Source organism: Mustelus asterias, chromosome 7, assembly GCF_964213995.1.
Source record: "Mustelus asterias chromosome 7, sMusAst1.hap1.1, whole genome shotgun sequence".
NCBI lineage: Eukaryota > Metazoa > Chordata > Chondrichthyes > Carcharhiniformes > Triakidae > Mustelus > Mustelus asterias.
Window position 1 is genome coordinate 135,291,874 of NC_135807.1, and position 22,529 is coordinate 135,314,402.

Genomic DNA, 22,529 nt, shown 5'->3' on the forward strand with positions numbered 1-22,529 from the left:
AAATGGCCTCTTTGTGTGCTGTAACAATTCTGTGAAATAGGTGACAATGCTTGAACCTAAACAGCAAGGTAGGAACACCAAATATTTCCTTGTCCATTTGCCAATACATCTGAAGCATAATTGCCATACAACCCTCCTTTTTTTAAAGTTTTGTTAGATAATATGACGCTTTGCATAAGCACAAGTCTCTATGGTTCATATCTGTTATTCTCTCACCATTCTGCCCTATCCAGATCATTTCAGCAGAAACCTAGAAAGCTTAATATAACAGCAAAGTCCTCCACTTGGTCCTGGGAATGGTTACCAATGCTTACAATTCCTCCACACTAAAGGTTGCAGTGTCATTTATGGAGTAGTTAGATTACTTTGGCTATCAAATTAGCTTTATTGCAAATAGAATTAGCACAAATGGTCAAACAAAAAATGCGAACTGCATTCAGCAATACTTAACCTGGTAGACATACCCTGATCTTAAGTGTATCCACTGCAAACATATTTTACATTTTAAATTATAGGAAAAAAACTTAATGGATAAAGAATGATTAGCTATCAAAACACAGGGGAAATTAAGTGCAGAGAAGCCTGCATTGATTATTTTAAATTATTGGGCTTAGAACATAATGCATCTTTGACTCTCTTTTGGATTTGGTATGCTTTTAGTGAGCTTTAGCACATTTACAAGACTTATGGACTATAATTACAAGGGAATTCAGGTAATAGACACATCAGTTATAGGTAACGTGCCTCAACCGGACAATTGCAGAAAGAATTGCAACATGCTCACCACTTGAGCGAACTTATCAATAAGCATCAAATAATATGAACACTTAATCCTGAACCTTGGAGATCTAAGACTGCTAAAAGTAACTATCAATTTAAAAATGAGCGTTGTGAGAGGGAGAGAGAATTATATTGTGATCTCATTCCAAGGGTAAGTAGCTTCTTGAAGTCATGTCACATCTCAGACCACAACTGAGAACCTGAGCAGAACTTTTCTTGTGCACAAATGGAAGGGAACATCCAGTATTTTGCACAGACCATCCTTCAGAGGAGACACTTAAGGTAGTGATCCTTTTTTTTAGGAAGAACAAAACTTTACGGGTTGGAGATTAACTTTAAGTAACTAATGCCAACATAGACATACGTACCAGTGTGTGTACGGATGTGAGCCAGAAATGCCAGCGAGTTACTGCTCTTGCAGACCTTCCCACAATACTTGCAGACATTGCCTTGATTTTCCTGCCGCTCACAGTTTATCTGTTCCGTGTCCTCCACGATGTACTTGTTCACTTTCCTCACCAATTCCTCGTGCTTTTGCTTGATGTGCACAAAGAGGTACTGCTCTGAATCAAAGGCTGTGTTGCACTTGACGCACTTGAAGGTGGCACCGCCTTCGGGTAACTCCTCGATGCTCTCCTGTTCCATTCGCTGATGGCCCACGCTGGCCAAATGCTGGTGCAAATTGCTCTCCGTGTAAAATGACTTCCCGCACAGGAAACAGTGGAAATGCTTTTCCGCAGAAGGATGCTTCATGGCAATGTGAACGTTCAACCCATTTACACCATCGGCCAGGAACCCACAGTCCTCGCAGCGAATGCGTTTGGCATCCTGAAACAAGGATCCTTCGTTTTTTCTCTTCCTCACGACTTGGGAAGCATCAGTCTTGTAGACAGCAACCGCCCACTCGTTTGGCGAGATTCCATCAGTTCCCTGGCTATCTTCACTGTTGTCAGTGCATTCCGATTTTTCACTCCACGACTTTTTCTTTAACCTTACTATGGAGGCATCAAATTCAAAATATTTTTGGCATCCCTTACCCTGCAAATCAAGCCTCGTAAAGCCGTCACTAGTACCCTCGGTTACCTCCAAGGCATCACTTTCTGCTTCTTGACTCATTTCATTTGCGCTTTTGGTATCCCAGTTCTTCTCCTTTAATGCTGCTTCCATTTTATTTTGGGCATCTAAAAGAGCCTCATCGACTCCAAAATCTTGCGGGGAATCAGCATCACCCTGTCCAGACACCTCTGCTGCAGTTGTCTCCATGATGCCTTCAAGGTTGCTGTCAATTTGTTGCGCAAGGTTAACATGGGTGTGTTCCGAATTCTTCCCAGGTTGCTGATGGTGTCCATCTTCTACAGGGCTCCCTTCATCACCTTCTGTAGGGGCCGAACATTCTACTTGCACTTCTTTACCTTCTGTAGGGGCCGAACATTCTACTTGCACTTCTTTACCTTCTGTAGGGGCCGAACATTCTACTTGCACTTCTTTACCTTCTGCCAAACTGGCATTAGGCTGGTTTTCACCCTGATCAACCGTTTCATTCAGTGCGCTGTCCAGATTAGAGTTCATTTCTCTTGCCACTTCAGCCGATTTAACGTCCTCTTCATCTTTCTGGCTCTCCTCTTGCAGGGAAAGCTCTTGAACGTCACCCTCTTCTGTCTGGGAGGCTTCCACATGTGAATCAATATCGTTGTTGGTCACACCGGTTTTCTGTGGCGCGACAGTGTCTATACCACACCTACTCGAATCCTCCTCAATGGGTGCCTCAGAGATCTGATTTTGGGTTGTTTCCAACATTGCTGACTCTACTGGTACAGATTTCAATTCTGCAGATTGACTCTCTGTGTCTAAAGATGCATTCGAGTGTGCACTATTTGTCTCTAATAGTCCAGAATCAGCTTCAGAGGAAATTTCTGAATGGCACACTGCTGGCAGAGTCTGGACATCTTCCACTTCTTTGGTCACTTCACTTTGCAAACATTTATCCTGCTTCTCAGACGCTGCTACTGTCTGTTTTGAAGCACTAGCTGGTGCATCGCTTTCTGGTGCTTTCTCAGATTCAATGACATCTACAACACACTTCTGGGTGGCACCTTGAGGAACATTTGATGCTTCCTCCTCTTCATTCCAGCTCCCTTGATCCATTTGATCCTCATTCCCTTCTTTCTGGTTTCCATTCTCTGGTGCATCTGTCACCGTTGTACTGGTATCCTGCCCTTTATTCAGATTTAATCTGACATAGGCCTGACTTTTAAGTTTATGCTTCTCGGTGAATGCGTGTCTCATCATTTCGCGTCGAGTGACAGCGTAGTAATCACAAGCCATGCAATAGTAGTCAAAATCTTTAGTGTGTTTACGTTTCACATGCAACTCAAGCGTAGCAAGGGAATAAGCCACAAAGCCACAGTACGCACAAGTGGTAGCATGGCTTTCTTTCAGCCGTTTGGAATTGGATGAACTGTCATCTTTTGCTGTTTCATTCGATTCCACATCAAGAACTACCACGACTTCATTTTGTTTTTCCATTTTCTGCTGATTTTCTGTTGAAGGAAGACCCTCTAAATTTACACAAGTACAGTTCTCAGTGCTCTGGGGCTGATTCCCCGCATCAAGGGTCTCTGGTTCCAATACTTCATTGCTATTTTCGACACTTTCAGCCGTGGAAACAGCGTCAGTCTCCATCACTTCTGGGTTACCCTTATCAGGAGATGGAGTCATTTTCCTGCAGACTTCAACAGTCTTGGAGACGTCAGCCCGGTTTTTGTGTTTCTTGGTGTTGCAGTGGCGATCCATGTCTCCTTTGGTGACGGTGTAGTAGTTACATGACTTGCAGAAGTAGCTATATTGATGACTGTGTTTGCGCCTGATGTGAATGTTCAGGTTTGTCACACTGGAGGCCAGCAGACCACAATGAGAACAAGTTCTAGAAATATTGCCTTTGGGGCGCCCTCTTTTACTGCTTTCTGCTGACGAAAGATCACTGCTTTTTTGAACATTTTCCACATTACTTGCATCAGCTTCAGATATTTCCCAAGTTACGACAAATTCCTCATTGGGTTTTGATGGCTCAAGCACCTGAACACAACCTTTATCCATCTCAGTATTAACATTCCCCAAAGCCCCTGGAGTTCTCATGGTTTTTTGAACATCCTGCACTCCGACAGCCACTTCTTCCACACACTCTTCCACCGATGGGCCAAGATTCCTTTTCTTGGCATTGTCAATGTGCTTGCTCCGTTTAATGTGCTTTTCCATGGCTTCCTTGCTAATCGTGTAAAGTCTACACACTTTACAAAAAAAGCGATACTCTTGTGCATGTCTAAGCCTTATATGTTTGAATAGGACTGTGGCAGATCTAGTTTTATAAAAGCAGTTCTTACACTGTAACTGGGGTCTGCTGTGCGTTGAGCGTCTCAATATATTCCCTGCAACTACTCTTGCGATGGAAGGCTTTTGAGGATCTTTTAACAAAGGATTTGCTTTCGGTACAGTAGGTTCTTCGTTTTCACTTGAAGAGATTTTATTTAGCTCCTGCCCTCTCGGCTGCAGTCTTTCGTTCTGCTCCATCATGGTATCTTTCTGCTGCTGGGGTATATTTTTTGTCTGATCCTCAGTGCCCACATGGTCCATTCGGTCTTTCTCTGATACAACCTGCAGCATGCAAGGCTGGCTGGAAGCAGCCATTTTGTGTTCTTGGCTCACGTGATCCTTGAGAGATTCTTCATGTGAGGAGGTCACAAGGCCGCAGAGCCAGTCAATATTGGAGAAGTTTGTTTGATGCCTGTTGCTTTGACAATGTTTCTCAAAGTCGCCCTTTGTAACACAAGCATAGCCACATGGCTGACAGTGAAACACCATTTCCTTTGTGTGACGCCTCTTGACATGCACCTCTAGGCCCTTCCGGTTCTGAAATAAATGGCCACAATAGGAGCAAGTGCGGAGGGCTTCACGATCAGCAGGGCTTAGCTTTGACTCAGGATTCTCAGGTTTGGAGGCTTTGTGATTTGCTAGATTGGTAGATAGGGACTCAAGGTTTCGATCCCCTGGACAACTTTCAGCGCCGTTTTCAACCAAAGCTGATGGATGAGGAACTTCTGATGGAGCAGGTTCTCCTTCTTGATTACCACTTGAGCAACTTATTTTATTATCATCCTCTTGGTTTGCAGTTAATGCGTCTGCGTCACTACTTCTACCCTGGTTCTCAGGTTTTTCAGGGTGATCTAATTTTTGGGCATCCACTTTACTTACTGGTTTTACACCATGATTCTTGCTTCTGGGAATCCTGCCGCCACCTCGCTTTACTTCAGGGAAAACTTCCCGCCTGTGAGGAAATCGGCCTCGATTTCGTCTGCTGTCCATCGTTAAAAGGTTAACTCTTCCTCGGAGTTTTCTTGGAGACCTTCTGTTCCCTACTTCCTCCTTGGAAAAGCTGGTTCTTGTGCTCTGACTGTGCTCAGAATCGTCCTTGCAACGTGCACTGCGCAGCCTCAGGCTGACTACGTTACCTTTTATAGAGCGCCTTAGTCTTCGATTAACTTGGGGAAGGTTAGCTGGTTCCTTTACTCTCCTCAAAGTTCTTCTGGGAGATACCTTTCCAGCACTACAATCATTAATCTCCGTTTGCTCATTTGCCGGTGGCATTTCATCACTGATTGCAGCTTCCGCACAGAGGTCTTTGCTGGTTCTTGTCGACTTGTCCAAACCCTCAGCGCCTTTAGCATTCTTCTGGGAAAAACCTTTGTACCTCGTTCTTCGCACATTTTCAGTCCTCTCATTTAAGCATTTTGAACTTTCTGCTTTATCTTTTGCATTGTATTCACCAGAAAGTCCCTTTTTGGAAAGCAAATGTATATACCCACCTCGTGCAGCGAGGTTCTTACGGCGAAGATGAGTCTTCCCACGACAGTGGGTTTTTAGCAGGTTTTCATCGTAACATTGATAGCCACACAGGTCGCAACTCAATCTTTCTTCTCCTGTATGCTTTTGTTTGAGATGTGCTTGCAACAATGCTGCACTCTCAGCCTTGAATTTGCACTGAGGGCAAATGTGTGCCTTGGATCGTTTGGAATGATTCTCTTTAATGTGTTTGTCCAAGTCATAGCGCGAAGGCAATAAGTGGCCGCAGAGTCTGCAGTTAAATCCTTCCTTTGTATTTGCTTCTTTACTTACGCTTTTAGCTTGTTTTTTATGGAGAACTGAAGAAATATGCTTTCTGTAGCTCACCTTGGAAGAGCTAGTGACGTTACAAATATCACAAACAAAATAACTGTCACTGGAGTGCCGCTGGTTTACATCAGATTTTAGTGCAGTGTCATTTTTCTTTGTAACGTTGCAAGAAGGGCACACCAAAGCTCCCCCTACTTTGACCTTCTTTGTTCTATGCTGACAATCTCTGGGTTTCCCTTCCAGCCGTGCATTGGTTTTCTTTGTGACATTTTGCACGTGCCTGCCTTCTGTGCGTGCTGGCTTCTCCTCAGGGGGTAACGCTGAGCCTTCAGAAGTCCCAACTTTCCTGCTACCCTGAGCTTGTTCCAAAGGGTCACGTCTCCGTCGTTTGGCCGGAGGGGCCCTCCCATACGCACCCTTGCCACCCTCTGCTCCACCGTGGGTCGCCTTTCCTTCCAAGGCGGCGCTCGCACCCGAATCCTTGCCGTTCTCTGGCTCTGCACTTGCTTTTCGCCTGAAACGTCTGATCGACCCCGGCTGGGGATCTTGTCCGAGGGAAGGCGCCACCCCGTTTCTCCCGCTTTGCTCTTCATCGGCCGGCAACTCAACCAAGTCAGGTTTTTCGTTTAAATCCATGGTTGCATTTTATAATCAAGGTATTTCATGTTGTTGACAGGGGACCATCAGTAGACCCTAAATATAACAAAGAAAAATCTGTTACAATTCAAAGGTATTCAATGGAAAAAAAAACACAACATATAGGCCACCCTAACAAAGATATAATAATTTAAACAGTAAATTTCAGAGAAATATCTCTTTTAAAAGATGGGCTGGAGGCATTTTAAAGTACAGAAACATTACCATTTAGTTCAGCAATCTTTTACCATCATTCTGCTGCTCTACATCAAATACACAGGAAAAAATGCTTTAAATCATTATTATACCATATAATATTGGACATGTACTCAAAAGAAAAATATTAATGCATTTTAGTGGAAAATGACAATAAATGGGCTCCAGTGTGTATCCTTTTGCTCATGAGTGTCTTCACATATAGTGCAATAGTATGTAATTATTGCAAAGTATATAATTGTTAAATTCTGAAGTAAAAAATTATAGGTTGTCAAAAGATTCAAAAAAAAGAATCCAGCAACAGAGGAGAAGGGAGCTGGTTACTCCCTGGCTACCTATATAATACAATATTTATACAAGTGAGCCCAACTGCATAACTGCAAGGATGTCCAGTATAATGCACCCTTACAATTATCATATTGAGCTAGTCTGTACTATCACAAAAAGAGAGGCAAAAGACTGCCCTATAACCAGCATGTGCAAGGGCACCGCATATTATCCGTGGCCAGTCAGAGGACTGCAAAGTGTTTGTGCAAACCTCACATAGCCTCCCTCCAAGGCCTCTTCCTTCCCTATTGCGATAATTTTCTCCAGATCCAAAACCCTCCTAGATAACTGCGCTCTTCTAATTCTGGCCTCTTCAGCAGCCCCGATTTTAACTGTTCCACCATTGGCGGCCACACCTTCAGATACCTCAACTCTAAGCTCCAGAATTTCTCCTCTAAACCACTCCAACTCGCGCTCCTCTTTTAGGACGCTCCTTAAAACGTACATCTTTAACTAAGACTTTAGTCACCTGTCCTATTGTCTCCTTACATTGCTCAATGTTATGTTTTGTTTAATAAGCTCTGTGAAGAACCTTGGGGAGTTTTATTACTCTAAAGGCACTAGATAAATACTAATTGTTGCTTTTGGTATTGGTTTAATGACTAAGCACCTGAAGAAGCTTTGATAATTCAAACCAAAGGACAAAATTTGCGCAAATAAGTTTTCATTCCCCCTGCAGAAAAAGATGGAAAATAAAAGCAAGGAGTCCCATGTTGTTTTTGACGACCTTGGATTTTTCCACTGGCCGCTCCTGCCTGACAATACCAGGCAAATATCAGCACCTCCATTTTACTGTTATCTGATAGCAATCCCAAACCCACATAAGGATATGGCCAGAATTAAGAGACAAGCACCAAAAGCAACAAGTACTGATAGATGAAAAAGGGTTCCTTGTTGTTGATGTGGCATATACTCTTATTTTTAAATATGGCATCAAATCATAGAATCCCTACAGTGCAGAAGGAGGCCATTCAGCCCATCGAGCCTGCACCAGCAACAATCCCACCCAAGCACTATCCCCGTGACCCCACGTATTTACCCTGCTGATCCCCCTGACACTAACGGACAATTTAACATGGCCAATCAACCTAACCTGCACATCTTTGTACAGTGGGAGGAAACTGGAGCACCTGGAGGAAACCCACGCAGACACGGGGAGAATGTGCAAACACTACACAGGCAGTCACCCGAAGCCGGAATTGAACCTGGGTCCCTGGCGCTGTGAGGCAGCAATGCTAACCACACGTAAACCGCTGCTTACAAAGACTCCCTATAGAACACAGCAACAAGAAAGCAGCACAAAGCGACCTTATATAATACATTATGAGTCTTTGGTATCCCATCTGCAATCTCTTAAAGGGACTGGAACCCTCTCGAATGTTACAGTTGGATTGGTGAGCTCAGTAGCGGGGGGGGGGGGGGGGGGGGAGATATAATCTACAATGTTGCTATGATTAAGTTGCAACAAATCAACATCAATTTTCACACAGCAGAACGCTACGCAAAAAGCTTAAAAACGAATGGATGCTATGATTGCTGTTCATCACTCACTTTGACAAGCTTTTAACAATTTAAAATTATTAGCGGCAGTTTACAATATTTTATGGAAAAATACTTTATTTAATAAATGGATTAATCAAATAAAGCAAGTTGGATGGACAGAGAAAGCAGACATCAATCAGTATAAAAGCTTATATTTGCATGAATAAAGAGAGCGGTGCAGGGCACCACTGCCTGATTTCACGTGGTGCCGTCTCAGAAGCACCTAATAGAAAAGGACACCCGGGGTACCATTTTATAGTGAAATTAAACAGCAAGTAGGGACTTCCTACCATTCCAAATTTGCTGCCTGACTGACATAACCACAACATTGGATTGGTGACCACATTTTCTAGAGTAGAAAAATTCAGGACGTGCATACAACCAGAAAGTAGTTGATCACATCCACAGAAACATTGTGGCTGCACGCACAAGGAAGGGTAGTTTCCATAGAGTTCTAAACCAATATTTATCTCTCAACCATCATAACTAAAACCGATAATCCATTCTGCTGTTTGAGAGAGCTTGCCATGCACAGATTGGCTGCTGTATTTCCTATATTACAAGCGGGGAGATGGTGGTGTAGTGCTAATGTCATTGCACAGAGGCGCAGGATAACGCTCCCAGCACGTGGGATCAAATCCCATCACGGCAGCAGCAAGAATTTGGAATTACATTAATAAAATCTGGAATTGAAAGCAAATCTCAGTAATGGTGGCCATGAAACCCTCGTCAATTGTTGTAAAAATTCATCTGGCCCACGAATGTTCTTCAGAGAAGGAAATCTGCCATCCTTCTCTGGTCTGACCTACATGTGACTCTAGACCCAACGTCACAAAAATGGTAGGGAGCTATTGAAATGAGTGGTTTTTTTTGTACAAGTTAAATCAAACTGCCATGTATTTTGTAAACCATGTATGGGCAGCAATAAGAGAAAGGAAGGAAAAAGAAAGAATAGGGAACAGAATGTTGTTTGCAATTGATACAATTAGTAGTCAGAGCCAGGAAGCAGTTTAGACACAGATGAGGTATTGAAGAAGCAGCAGCAAGAGAGATAGAGAGAGAGAGAGAGAGCGAGCAGCAATCCCCAGGAACCAGTTCAGCCAGAGATTAGGGACTGAAGGCAGAAGAGGAAAGGAGAGGGGCCACCATCCTCAGGAAACAGCACAGTTAGGAGATGAAGTGCTGAATACAAAAGCCCGTTTGTGCAACAGTTTGTTTTCTTTGCTGAACTGAAGACCATTGCCAAGTCCTGGTCACTTCAACTGTACAATGTGGTAATTACTGGCAGATTTGACCAATTGGTTTATAGTTGTTTGGGAAATGGGGGTCTCAGCAGAGTTTAAGATTATGGTGGGAGGTGGGGGGGGGGGGGGGGGGGGGGGAACAGATGCTTTTGGGATTTCAGTCTTTGAGGGACGAAGTGCTTACTGTTAAATTCCCAAAGTATAAGATTGTTCTTGGCAGTGTTTTATTATCTTTCTTTTACTTTAATAAATACTCTCATACATAATGTCAGTGGGGTTTTATAATACCCACATCAACCCACATCAGTTGACTCTTCACTGCCCTCTGCAATGGCCTAGCAAGCCACTCAGTTCAAGGACAATCTGGGATGGGTAACAAATTCTGACCTTGCAGCAACACCCACAGCCCATCAAATAATTTTTTTTTTAAAGAAGTGACCAAACTTCGAAATGAACTTGATTGGTTGTAAGGCACTTTGAGACATCCAGAGGTCTTGAAAGGTGCCATACAAATGCAAGTTCTTTCTTGTTTGATTCTATTAAATCTTTTGACAAGTAAGAACATATTGCTGGATAGTCTGTATATCAGACTTCTTGGGGAAGAGAAAGACTTTGACTTTTCAAATAGCATAAAACCGTCAGAGGACATTTTTAAAAATAAAACACATGCAGCCGTTTGTGATATTAATTCCTTCCATATCATTGTGACGATAGAATGAGATTTAGAGACTGAAACTTGTACGGTCAAGTATACATGCTCCTGAATGAAAATAAATGACAAGCACCTTTGATTTTTTCTGGTGGCCTTATCAATATGTCCCTACCAATAAAATTCAAAAATATGGGACAAATGACCAAAACTGTGGAAGACTATATTAATATGTGTACATAAAAACAATTTACTGGGGATGCTGGAATCTGAAACATGAACAGAAAATGCTGGAAAATTTCAGTAGGTCGGACAGCATCTGTGGAGAGAGAACAGAGCCAACGTCTCGAGTCAGGATGACTCTTCATCACAAAGGGTCATCCAGGCTCGAAAAGTTGGCTCTATTCTCTCTCCACAGATGCTGTCAGACCTGCTGAGCTTTTCCAGCATTTTCTGGTTCTGTTACTATGTGTACAGTTACAAATCTCCAAGCAATCAAAATACGTGCATTTGTATAGCACGTATAACTGCTGTCTCAAAGCATTTTACATTTGTGTCCAATTCAATCCAATCAAAGTCCAATTCAAAGTCTCAGCAAGTGAGACATTCCCGATCCAAGCTGACAAGACAGGCTCACCACTTCCTGTCTTGGGCTTGATATACATGATCCAAGCTGATTGGAGCAGGCATTGCATCTTCTCCAAGGCTTGATCTCATTTGCATCTTAGCCAAAAGGCCTAGATGCCACTTTAAAAAATTGCTTCAAATGAAGCCTCAGTGTAACCTCATGACTTCAACCACGTGCAGGATGCCAAAACTACACTTGATCTTAGCCAAAAGGCCAAAATAGCCTACTTTTCAAAGTATAGCCTTTGTTGTAATGCAGGAAACACGGCAGCCGATTTGCACACAGCAAGCTCCCACACGCAGCAATGTGATAATGACTCCTATTCACCAGATCTCCTTCTCTGTTGTTCCTGTTTCTTTCTCAGTCTTTAATCTCATTAAGACTGATTGTCCTGTTATTCACAGAGATCCCAGATGACCCATTGCCCTCCCAGCGCAAAAACATGCACGCGGGGGGAGCAGTTGAATTTAGCAGGGCTCAGCTTCAGTAGGATTATATTTGAATATTTATATATACACATTTTGTTTTCAAAATTGCATATAACACAACATATTTCATCTGCAAAACAATTTACATTTCCCTTTATTTTGTCACGATTCTTGGTATTGCTTTTTTGTCAGCGTTTCTTGTTCGATTTTTTTCCTGTTACAATTTAGAGGCTCCGCCACTTGGTGGAGCTGCGCAGCAAATTTCTGAAGTCTTTCAACGTCATATTTATACACCTCAACTTCTTATGTTCATCTATTGATAAAGGGCAGCTCCATGGGCAATTTGAAAGTCTAGCATGATAGCACAACAGCTTTGCGTAAGAATCACACACTTATTTGCTCCCTGAGTCATTTTTGTTTCCTGACGCACACTGATGATAACATTCCTATTGCTATGAAACTGTATATCCCCCATATCAGTGACAACCCAGGATATATGAAAGGGGATGACAAAGAGACGAAGAGGTGGAAAGTGAGGGGATGCAACTAATCAGATTTACTGACAAATACCACAGTTTGTATGTAAGCAGCTATGATCCCAGTGCTGATCCATCTTTAAAAAAATTCTGATTTCAATCAAAGGATATTTCAACATAGAAGGAGGCCATTCAGCCCGTTTTGTTTGTTCTAGTTCCCTACAACAGCAATTCACCTGCTTCCACTTCCCCCACACTTTCCCCATAAACCAGCAAATCTTTCTCTTCCAGTGTTTATCTTTCAGGAAGTGTAGTGAAGGACATGCCCCTTTCTGCATCAACAGGGATGAAGTGGAAATGGTCAAGAACTTCAAGTTTCAAGGTGTCCAGATCACCAACAACCTGGCCTGGTCCCTCCATGCCGACACTATAGTTAAGAAAGCCCACCACCGTCTCTACTTTCTCACAAGGTGAAGGAAATTCAGCATGTCCGCTACGACTCTATCAACTTTTACAGATGCACCACAGAAAGCATTCTTTCTGGTTGTATCACAACTTGGTATGGCTCCTGCTCTGCTCAAGACCGGAAGAAACTACAAAGAGTTGTGAACAAAGCCCAGTCCATCACGCAAACCAGCCTCCCATCCATTGACTCTGCCTACACTTCCCACTACCTCGGAAAAGCAGCCAGCATAATCTAGGATCCCATGCACCCTAGACATAATTTCTTCCTCCTTCTCCTGTCAGGAAAAAGATACAAAAGTCTGAGGTTACGTACCAAGCACCTCAAGAACAGCTTCTTCCCTGCTGCCATCAGACTTTTGAATGGACCTACCTCATATTAAGTTGATCTTTCTCTGGACCCTAGCTATGACTGTAACACTACATTCTGCACCCTCTCTTTTCCTTCTCTATGTACGATATGCTTGGTCTGTATAGCGCGCAAGAAACAATACTTTTCACTGTATGCTAATACATGTGACAATAATAAATCAAATCAATTTCCTTTTGAAAGCCACGATTGAATCTGCCTCCACTATACTCTCAGGCAACATATTCCCAATCCGAACCACTCTCTGTGTGAAAGAGGTTTATCCTCGTGTCGCCATTGCTTCTTTTGCCAATTCCCTTAAACCTGGGTCCTCTAGTTCTTGACCCTCTGATCAATGGGAACAGTTTCTCCCTAGCTACTCTGTCCAGACCTCTCATGATTTTAAACACCTCTATCAATCTTCTTCTTCCCCGAGGAGAACAGCCCCAGTTTCTCCAATCTACCTACATAAGTTCCTCATCCCCTAGAACCATCCTTCTGAATCAGATGAAATAATTTCCGAAGATGAGTTTAAAATATGCATTGATGGACAGATGAATTTTGAACACAGGCAGTTTCTATTTCTCCATGTCATTCATTCAGCAGTTTCTGTCCTTTTTAACAGTGACTACACATACATACAGTATCTAATTGGCTGCAAATTGTTATGGGATGTCCTCGGGTTGTGAAAGGCATGGCTGAAATTCAATTTCAATTTTGAAATAGAACAAAGAAATGCAGAAAAAGTGTCAATAAAAACCCCTCTGAATCCATTCTGGGTGAGTTTTGCAACCCACGGAGTTGACAAACTCCAGGGGCATTGTCATAATTCTGACAAAAAGGTTAAGTGGAAACATGAAAACTGGAGAAGCAATCCAACTATCTAACAGCAAAAGCAAATCTCCCCGGGTGGAAACAGGAGTGCAGTGTGTGTGTATATGGATGTGTGCATGCTTGCGTGTGCATATGCATCTGTGTGTTGGTCATGTGTTTGCATGTGTGTGTGTGTGCGTGTGCAAGTACGTGCATGTATGAGTGCACGTGTACATGCATGTGTAGTGTGCATGTACATCCATGTGTGGTGTCCGTGTGTGCATGTATCTGCATACATGTGTACATGCTTGCGTGCAATGAACATGCCAATGCCACAAAATAAACCACACTTAACTTGAAGCAATTTTAAAATCCCAAACAACAGTACATTTGCCAGCTTATACAGAAATGTAAAAACCAGCAGAATCAAACACTACAGTGGAGTAATTCACTGAACACTCTGCATATTTACAAACATGGTGCATGCCTGACCCCTTGTGGCTGATAATTAGATTTGACATGGCTGACAGCCAAACCACATTTCAAAATAAATAGAACATAAAACCTTAGCTGAGTATTCTTCAGGAACCTTTGTGATTTTTACAGAAGGACCTGGAAGCGGGATTTATTTCCCTCTGTCTATTCACTCCACCCTGGAAATGCGTTAGCCTCAATAGTAGAAAGTGAGTTCCTACAGGCTCAAATTCACTTCTCCTTTGTTAGAACACTTCCAGAAGTTGGTGAGAGCCAAGACGCAATTAGTAGCAAACAAAGCAAAGCTGATCTTAATGAGGCAGATGAGAGTATGTTCCTTCAATTCCTTGACTTGGGCCCACTTCAACTTTTGCCATGTCACCTCATGACCCCACATCCCCACTCCACCAGCTTGACTATTATTTCCACTGAAAACTTTTTACAAAATACTATTTGCACACAAGTAGTAGTCAATGCTTCCAATAAATTATGAATCAGCTGCTATCCTTTATTATCTTGGACATGCGTGCCCAGATTTTCGCTCCCAGATGGAACCCAACCTGGCAGAAGATCAGCATTTCATTCCAGGGGGGAGGGGGTTGAGGTTATTGAAGAAACACATAAAACAACCCACCAGTCCTTATTCCCAGGCACCCACCATGCTAATCTATATCATCTCATGCCCAATCCTACTATGCTATCCTATGCCACTCCACCTACTCTTATGGTCCCTCATAGCCTCTTATATCTTTTATCCAGTCCCCAGGCCACAAATACCCTCTATCATATATTTTGCCACTCTATCCACCCCCATGGCCCCATGCCACACCTCTGCCATCTACCCACTCTATGGTCCCTCATACCCTTTATGCCACCCTTTGCGCCTCCACCCAATCCTCAGTCCCCTCATACCCAATGCCAACCCAAGCTCCTCAATTATTCCCATTGCCCTTTGCAGACCCTACGCCCACCGATGCCTACTACCCTTTACCCTTATTCCCTCCATGCCAACTCACCCAGTATTCATCAGTGGCAAACCTCAGGAGGCATGCTGACTATTTAAAAAAACAGATTTAAAAATACCTTGCAGTTCCTTCAAGTAATCTCCTGTGAAAACAAACATTTCACTCTCTTCAATCTCTTATGAAAACATTCTATAACCACTTGGAGCTGTAAATCAAACTGCTCACTTAACAGGCACCCACAGTGATAATGTCAGGTTGTAATAATTTACATTTCCCCACATTATATTCCATCTGCCACCTTCTTGCCCAATCACCTAACTAGTCTATATCCCACTGAGAACATTTGTGTCCTCCTCCCAGCTTACTTTCCCACCAGTCCTACCACATCAGCAAACTTGGATATATATTACACCCTGACCCCTCATCTAAGTCATTGATATAGTTTGTAAATAGCAGAGGGCCAAATACCAATCCTGGCAGTATGCCATTCATTACAACATGCCAACCAGAAAATGACCCATTTATTCCTACTCGCTGTTTTTATGTCACAATCCTGCTTGTATATTTCCCCACCCTAACCCTGTGATATAACAACCTCTAATGAGCCAGCTTATCAAAAGCTTTTGAAAGTCAAAATACACTACTACATCCACTGATTCCCCTTATCTATTCTGCTAGTTACAAACTCAAAAAGCTCTAATACGATGGGACCCCCACAAAATATCCTGCCATGAAATCACCCGATCTACATTTTTGTTTTAAATCTTACAATTGGGTGCACGGTGGCACAGTGGTTAGCACTGCTACCTCACAGCTCCAGGCGTCTGGGTTCAACTCCCGACTTGGGTCACTGTCTGTGTGGAGTTTGCACGTTCTCCCCGTGTCTGCGTGGTTTTCCTCCGGGTGCTCCCGTTTCCTCCCACAGTCCAAAGATGTGTGGGTTGGGTTGATTGGCCATGCTAAATTGAGCCTTAGTATCCCGGGATGGGTAGGTTAGAGGGATTAGCGGGATAAATATGTGGGGTGATGGGGATACGGCCTGGGTGGGATTGTTGTCGGTCCAGACTCGATGGGCCCAATGGCCTCCTTCTGCACTGTAGAGATTATATGAATCTATAAAAAATTGCACAAGACTAGATGGATTTTCAATCCGAAAATTTTCACAAATCAACACTTCTAATAATGAGCCAACTCTACGAAGCTAACAAATGCATATTTCTAGTATGATTATAAATAAAGTCTGGAATATGAATTTTCTCCTATAGGTCTCTAATAATCTCCAATAATAATCGTCTCCATACAATCAAAAAAGATGCCAAGACAATTACTCTGAGCCAAGGAGTATACAATAAGCGAGGAGACCACGCCATCAGGTGAATCAAATTGAAATCAGTTCGATTATTTCAATTTTGGGCATTGTTACCAAAAGGTAATACTCTCACAGGCCCTAACCCCAACTCCACTTAAACAATGAAGCCTGACTCCCAATCTGTTGGAAACATCTGTGATGTACAGGCTGAATATAGCGGAATAGAATTCCAATGTACCTCATGAGATTTTTTTGCAAAAGAAGGCGTATTCAGACACCCCATTTCCAAACAAAGCTTCAGCAAAGTGAACACTAGAACTTGTTACGTTTCGTAACTACTTGTCCACTAACTCTGGCTTTCCCCACAAGGAAAGTCATTACAACAACAACTTGCATTTGTATAGTACCTTTAACGTAGTAAAATGCCCCAAAGAGCTTCACAGGAATGTTACCAAACAAAATCAGACACTGAGTCACATAAGGGGATATTCAGGCAGGTGAACAAAAGCTTGGTCAAAGAGGTGGATTTTAAAGAATTCATAGAATCCATATAATAGAATCCTACAGTGCAGAATGAGGCCATTCATAGAACATAGAACAGTACAGCACAGAACAGGCCCTTCGGCCCACCATGTTGTGCCGAGCTTTATCTGAAACCAAGATCAAGCTATCCCACTCCCTATCATCCTGGTGTGCTCCATGTGCCTATCCAATAACCGCTTAAATGTTCCTAAAGTGTCTGACTCCACTATCACTGCAGGCAGTCCATTCCACACCCCAACCACTCTCTGCGTAAAGAACCTACCTCTGATATCCTTCCTGTATCTCCCACCACGAACCCTATAGTTATGCCCCCTTGTAATAGCTCCATCCACCCGAGGAAATAGTCTTTGAACGTTCACTCTATCTATCCCCTTCATCATTTTATAAACCTCTATTAAGTCTCCCCTCAGCCTCCTCCGCTCCAGAGAGAACAGCCCTAGCTCCCGCAACCTTTCCTCATAAGACCTACCCTCCAAACCAGGCAGCATCCTGGTAAGACCTACCCTCCAAACCAGGCAGCATCATTCGGCCCATCGAGTCAGCACTGACCACAATCCCACCCAAGCATTATCCCCATAACCCTACTTATTTACCCTACGGACACTAAGGGGCAATTTAGCATGGCCAATCACCTAACCCGCGCATCTTTGAAATGTGGGAGGAAACCGGAGCACCCGGAAGAAACCCAAACAGATACAGGGAGAATGTGCAAACTCCACACAGACAGTGACCCAAGCCGGGAATTGAACCCAGGTCCCTGGCACTGTACAGCAGTAGTGCTAACCACCGTGCCACCCATTAGTTTATTGGTTATCATTACTGAGGCTAACTTTTCGATTCCATATTTTATTAACTGAATTTTAATTCCACCACTTATCATGGTGATATTTGAACCCTTGTCCCCAGAACATTAACGTGGATCTCTGGGATAACTACTACAGTGACATTAGTGGGGGCGGCACGGTAGCACAGTGGTTAGCACTGATGCTTCACAGGTCCAGGGACCTGCATTCGATTCCCGGCTTGGGTCACTGTCTGTGTGGAGTTTGCACATTCTCCTCGTGTCTGTGTGGGTTTCCTCCGGGTGCTCCGGTTTCCTCCCACAGTCCAAAGATGTGCGGGTTAGGTTGATTGGCCATGCTAAAAATTGCCCTTAGTGTCCTGAGATGCGTAGGTTAGAGGGATTAGTGGGTAAATATGTAGGGATATGGGGGTAGGGCCTGGGTGGGATTGTGGTCGGTGCAGACTCGATGGGCTGAATGGCCTCTTTCTGTACTGTAGGGTTTCTATGATTCTATTACAACTACGTGTTAAGAGGAGGAGAGAGGCAGAAAGATGTAGGGAAGGCATTCCAGAGCTTGGGGCTTAGGCAGCTGAATGGCACATTCAGCAATGGTGGAGCAATAAATATCAGGCATGCACAGGAGAGTTTTGATAAAAGGTAATTGACCTGAAATGTTAACTGTTTCTCTCTCCACAGATGCTGCCTGACCTGAATATTCCGAGCACTTCCTGTTTTTATTTCAGATTTCCAGCATCCACAGTATTTGAAGCATTAATTGCTTGCCAGCTTACCTTGTTGACACTGTTCCAAGATTTTTCTAATACTTTTCCAATTCAATCAAATCAAGTCCAATTCAGAGTCTCAACAAGTTGAGACATTTCCGATCCAAGCTGACAAGACAGGGTATGCGGCCCTTTACCCTGTCTTGGGCCTGATCTACATGAGCCAAGCTGATTGGAGTAGGCGGATGTCTCCGCCCCAAGGCTTGATCTCATTTGCATCTTAGCCAAAAGGCCGAGATGCCGCTTTTAAAAATTGCTTCATATGAAAATGAAGCCCAAATGCAACCCAATGGCCACGACCAAGTGCAGCATCACCAGACCACACTTGATCTTAGCCAAAAGGCCGAGAAGCGAAGTTTACTGCAATTTTTAAGTAGCAATTTGATTCATTCTTAAAATGCCACTGGCGACCATCTCTTTTTAATCTCATCAATCCAGCTTAAGATCAAACTCAGGTCCTGAGGCTGGGAATTAAAGCATTCTTACCCACTTTGCAAAGTTCTCATTAAGTATAAGTCATGCCTCGGAACAGGTAAAAGTGCTGAGAGCACTCAACTCCAAGCCAGAAGTTTGGACTTTGAATCACAATCAAATACACTTGCTTTAATCACGTTATTTTCTTCCCCTCCCAATTCTCAGGTGGGAGCATCGGTGGATCTTACCTCTGGAGTTAGGAGTGGAGAAAGTGAGTTGAACAAGGCCTAAACCCCAAGCTCTAGCATTCCCTCCCTACACCTCGCCACCTCACTTTCCTACTTCAGACTCTTTTTAAGACCTATCTCATTGACCAAGCTTTTTATCACCTTACCTAATATCTCCTCATGCAGCTCTGTGTCATATTTTAGTTTCTAACACTCCTGTGAAGCACCGCGGGACATTAAATTGTTAAAAATGCCACATAAATATAAGTGAAAACAGAAAGTGCTGGGAAAACTCAGCAGGTCTGACAGCATTTGGGAAGAGAGGAGCAAAATTTGGCATGTCAGCTACGACTCTCACCAACTTTTACAGATGCACCATAGAAAGCATTCCTTCTGGTTGTATCACAGCTTGGTATGGCTCCTGCTCTGCTCAAGACCGCATGGAACTACAAAGGGTCATGAATGAAGCCCAATCCGTCACGTAAACCAGCCTCCCATCCATTGACTCTGTCTACACTTCCCTGTAGCCAGCAAATTAAGGACCCCACGCACCCCGGACATTCTTTCTTCCACCTTCCGTTGGGAAAAAGGTACAAAAGTCTGAGATCACGTACCAACCAACTCAAGAACAGCTTCTTCCCTGCTGCTGTCAGACTTTTGAATGGACCTACCTTGCATTAAGTTGATCTTTCTCTACACCCTAGCTATGACTGTCACACTACATTCTGCACTCTCTCGTTTCCTTCTCTATGAACGGGATGCTTTGTCTGAATAGTGTGCAAGAAACAGTACTTTTCACTGTATGTTAATACATGTGACAATAATAAAGCAAATTAAATCAAATCAAACGTAAACGTTTTGAGTCCCTTCTTTGGAATGGAGTTACAGAACAAATACCGCCAGGCTTGCTGAGTTTTCCCAGCATTTTGAGTTTTTATCTCAGATCTCCAGCATTCACAATATCTTTGCTTTTATATAAACTCAAGTTGTTGACCTCAGTACATCAATATTAATTAATCAAAACTGACTTGAGGAGAAATACTTTGACAAAACAATGTAGACAAAACAAATGTAGACACAATCTTTATATTAGGTTTGAATGCAGTGATATAGACAATTCAAAGAGCAGGGGTGATATTTTATCACTATGTGTGTCTGTACGGGTCACTTGAAGCCTGAGTTAAAAGACCTTGTATATATATAAAGTTAATTTATTAGTCACAAGTCACCTTACATTAACACTGCAATGAAGTTACTGTGAAAATCCCCTAGTCGCCACATTCCGGTGTCTGTTTGGGTACACTGAGGGAGAATTTAGCGTGGCCAATGCACCTAACCAGCACATCTTTCGGACTGTGGGAGGAAACCGGAGCACCCGGAGGGAACCCACACAGACACGAGGAGAACATTCAAACTCCACACAGACAGTGACCCAAGCCCGGAATTGAACCCGGGTCCCTGGCACTGTGAGGCAGTAGTGCTGACCACTGTGCTACCGTGCCATTCCTTTTGTGGCCTCAAAGATGTCCCTAGTTGTTTCACAGCCAAGTGAGTATTACTGATATATAATCCCTGTTCCAACATGAGAAAATTCAGCCACCAGCTTGTGCACAGCAATTTCCTAGAATCAATGGGACAACTAAACAGGATGATCTATTCCAGTGGTGTTGGTTAAGGAAAAATGTTAATCCAACATGCTCGGAGAAGTCTCTTACTGTTCTTTGAATAGTGCCATGGGACCATTTAGTAAACTTACTCTGGAAGATACAAACCATATGGTATTTGTACTTCAACGCATTTTAAAAAGGATTTGTCTTGACAAACAGATACAGAGTGAGTAAAAAATACTGTCTGCATTAACCAATCCCTAAAATTCCTTTTCATACAAGCCCCTGTCTGAAAGACATATCAAGGATTCAGAAATTTATAAACCATGACAAGGTTGCTCAGTGGGTGGCATTCGCGCCTCTGGGTCAGAATATCCTGAATTCAAGTTCTGCACCAGCACCTTAAATATATCATCTCAGCTGATCCACCCAATGCCAGGCAGCACAGTGGTTAGCACTGCTGCCTCACAGTTCCCGAAACCCGGGTTCAATTCCAGCCTTGGATGACTGTCTGCTGGAGTTTGCACGCTCTCCCAGTGTCTGCGTGGGTTTCCTCCCACAGTCTAAAGATGTGCAGGTTGGGTGGATTGACTATGTTAAATTGCCCCTTAGTGTCCAAAAATCTGTATTTAGGGGGATTGGCCATGGTAAATGTGTTTGTTATGGGGATAGGGCAAGGGAGAGTGCCCGGGTAAGTTACTTTGTCAGAGAGTCAGTGCAGACTCAATGGGCCGAATGGCCTCTTCTACATTGTAGGGATTCTATGAGAACTGATGGGCTGCTGCACTGCCCAGAGTTGTCCAACCATCTGTCCTCCTAAATGGACGTAAAAGACATCTTGGCAATATTCCGAAGAAAAGCAGGGGAGTTCTCCCTGGAATTCTGGCCAATATTCGGACCATCGATCGACACCAATAAAATAGATTATCTGCTTATTTATCATATTGCTGTTTATGGGAGCTTACTGTGCCTCATCCTATGTTACAATAGTGGCCATACTTCAAAAAGAACTTCACTGGCTGCAAAACACTTCAGGACATCTGAAAAGTCTTCCTTATATCACGGTCTCTTTTAAATATCTCTTGCCTGACTTTTAGGCCATCATTTAAAACAGCAAGTTTCTTTGACATGCTGACATGTAAGTGATAAATCAGTTAGGCAAGAGCTGAAACTCTGCTCATTTTTTCTTTCCAGCACCATCCGTTACCAAGCTATTCCGGATTTTGAAGCCACTGTCAGTTTTAAGAACGTGCTTTTTATGTCCGCACAATGTTTACCACTTGCTTCCTGCCAGTTACTTCCTTAGCTTTAATCAGTGAACTGCAGAAGAAACTAAACTTGCAACACTGGCTGGTGTTGCAGCTTGAAGAATCAATTGTTTCAAAAGTCTTCCAAACCTCCCATCGACAGTTCCAAGCCACTCTGCAGTCATTGCAAATAGTGGAGAATTTGCATTGGAGCAAGAGTATGAACTTATTTAACATTTCTCAAGGAAAGCACTGTATACAGTGACATGCAACCAGGATGGAGATGATTGGATAATCCCATCAATCACCTGGAGCCTGCAATGCCATAAAGCACTGAGATTGATTTTACACACATCAGTTTGCATTTGGGTGATATGGTGGCACAGTGGTTAGCACTGCTGCCTCACAGCTCTAGAGACCCGGGTTAGATTCCTGGCATGGGTCACTGTCTGTGTGGAATC

General features: G+C 43.2%; 1 protein-coding gene across 2 annotated transcripts in view; it reads right to left on the reverse strand.

Annotated features, from left to right (window-relative positions):
- The window catches only part of znf407 (zinc finger protein 407), a 470,846-nt gene that overhangs the window by 441,547 nt on the left and 6,770 nt on the right, over positions 1 to 22,529 (reverse strand). Inside the window, exons 2-3 of one of the 2 annotated variants that reach the window (XM_078216863.1) lie at positions 2,232 to 6,639; positions 1,149 to 2,153 (exon numbers count right to left, since the gene is read on the reverse strand). In XM_078216863.1, coding sequence (XP_078072989.1) covers positions 1,149 to 2,153; positions 2,232 to 6,582 — 5,356 coding nt within the window. In that variant the 5' untranslated portion in view covers positions 6,583 to 6,639. Of the gene's footprint in view, positions 1 to 1,148; positions 6,640 to 22,529 lie in introns of both variants that reach the window. The other variant, XM_078216862.1, reaches the window with a different exon arrangement.